Source organism: Capsicum annuum, chromosome 7 (assembly GCF_002878395.1).
Source record: "Capsicum annuum cultivar UCD-10X-F1 chromosome 7, UCD10Xv1.1, whole genome shotgun sequence".
NCBI classification, from domain to species: Eukaryota; Viridiplantae; Streptophyta; class Magnoliopsida; order Solanales; family Solanaceae; genus Capsicum; species Capsicum annuum.
The window spans coordinates 401,648-403,163 of NC_061117.1; the positions used below are offsets into that span (position 1 = coordinate 401,648).

Sequence of the window (1,516 nt, forward strand, 5' to 3'; positions counted from 1 at the left end):
TTATTAGATTGTTGCAACAAAATCAAGAAAAATGCATTTTTTCAAAAATAATTCAGTGTTCAAACTCAAGTTGGATACACCAACTTGTGTTAGAGGGGGAATGTTGAGATTTACCTTTATTAATGGTAGAATATTTTTTTTTTAGCCTAAGAATATTTTACATTATTTATTTCCTTTTAACTCTAGGGTTTATTAATTACAGAATATTTAGTCATTTTCCTTATTTATTTTATTTAGTTTCTTATAAATAGAGATGTACTCGTCTCTTTGAATCAAGGAAAAGAATCAATATCAAGAGTTATCATTCAGTTTCTGTATAATTTTCTTTCTTGTCTCTTTCATTCCATAACAGTTACGTACTATATAAGATATTCAGAAAATGATAGGATATTCATAAAATTTTAATTTTGTTTTTATACATATATATATTCAAACAAAATTTCAACTTCCGAACACCCTTGGCTTTCTCAATTTAACTTCAAATCAAATTTAATTGAGAAAAAGGTCCGAAATAAGACCTAAACTTTTGGCGAAATTTGTTGTAAGACGCTTCAACTTTGCGGGGGTCTTATGACCCCCCCTCCCCATCAGATTTTTTTTTCCGTATTTTTGTGGCATATATTTGTCGGCTGGATCACTGTGTGAATACACTCATACTGAGCGCATAATACAAGAAAATAAATATTTCTAATTAGAGCATATATTATATATATAGTACAACCCATACTAATCCAATTTATTAAGAAAATAAAAAACACATTGTATACATCAATTATTTTCTGGATCATTTTGCAACATTTTTAATTTGGTTTTAAGTTGAAGAAAATGCTTAGGTGAGTAGTGTCTAAATAATTGAAATGCAGAAAGTGATGAGATTAAAAATAATACAAGAACAGCAAGATATCCTAATAATAAAGCACTTCCAATTTGGACACAAAATCTTGTGAATTTATTGCATATTTTCATCCATTGTAAACTTTTAATCCCAATCAATGCTATTGCTGAGGCTTCTATTGCTGCTGAATTTGCTGCAAATACTGTGTACACAATTGCCTGCATCCACATACACAAAAATATATAAACAGTTTTTTTTAGACATCTATTTATAGTAAAACATCTGGTACTCCTGAATTATGATCAAATTTACTATGACACACTTTAACTTCACGAGGATCGTATTACTCTCTGAACTAAATTTTAGTATATTTTTATCGACCTTTTAGCTAACGTGACACATTTGACGTGGGCCTCATTTTATGTAATAAAGGTGTCACGTCAACACAAAATGTTGACAAAAATATACTAAAATTGAGTTCAAAGAGGTAATAGAACCCCTATGAAATTGGAATATGTCATAGCAACTTTGATCAGGGGATTACTGAATGCTTACCTCTATATAGTCCTATAATAATATGACTAATTAGATGTGAATTTAATTTTCCCCTCTATGAAAGGGGAGAAAGGTAAGTATCACAAGAGTGTAATTGAAGGATTACTCTTAAATTTTCGACTCTAT

General features: G+C 29.4%; 1 protein-coding gene across 1 annotated transcript in view; it reads right to left on the reverse strand.

Annotated features, from left to right (window-relative positions):
* Window positions 1-682: 682 nt before the first annotated feature.
* Window positions 683-1,516, reverse strand: part of LOC107876993 (CASP-like protein 2C1) — a 7,023-nt gene continuing 6,189 nt past the window's right edge. The window contains exon 3 of the mRNA XM_016723792.2: window positions 683-1,053. Coding sequence (XP_016579278.1) covers window positions 769-1,053 — 285 coding nt within the window. The 3' untranslated portion in view covers window positions 683-768. The remainder of the gene's footprint in view (window positions 1,054-1,516) is intronic.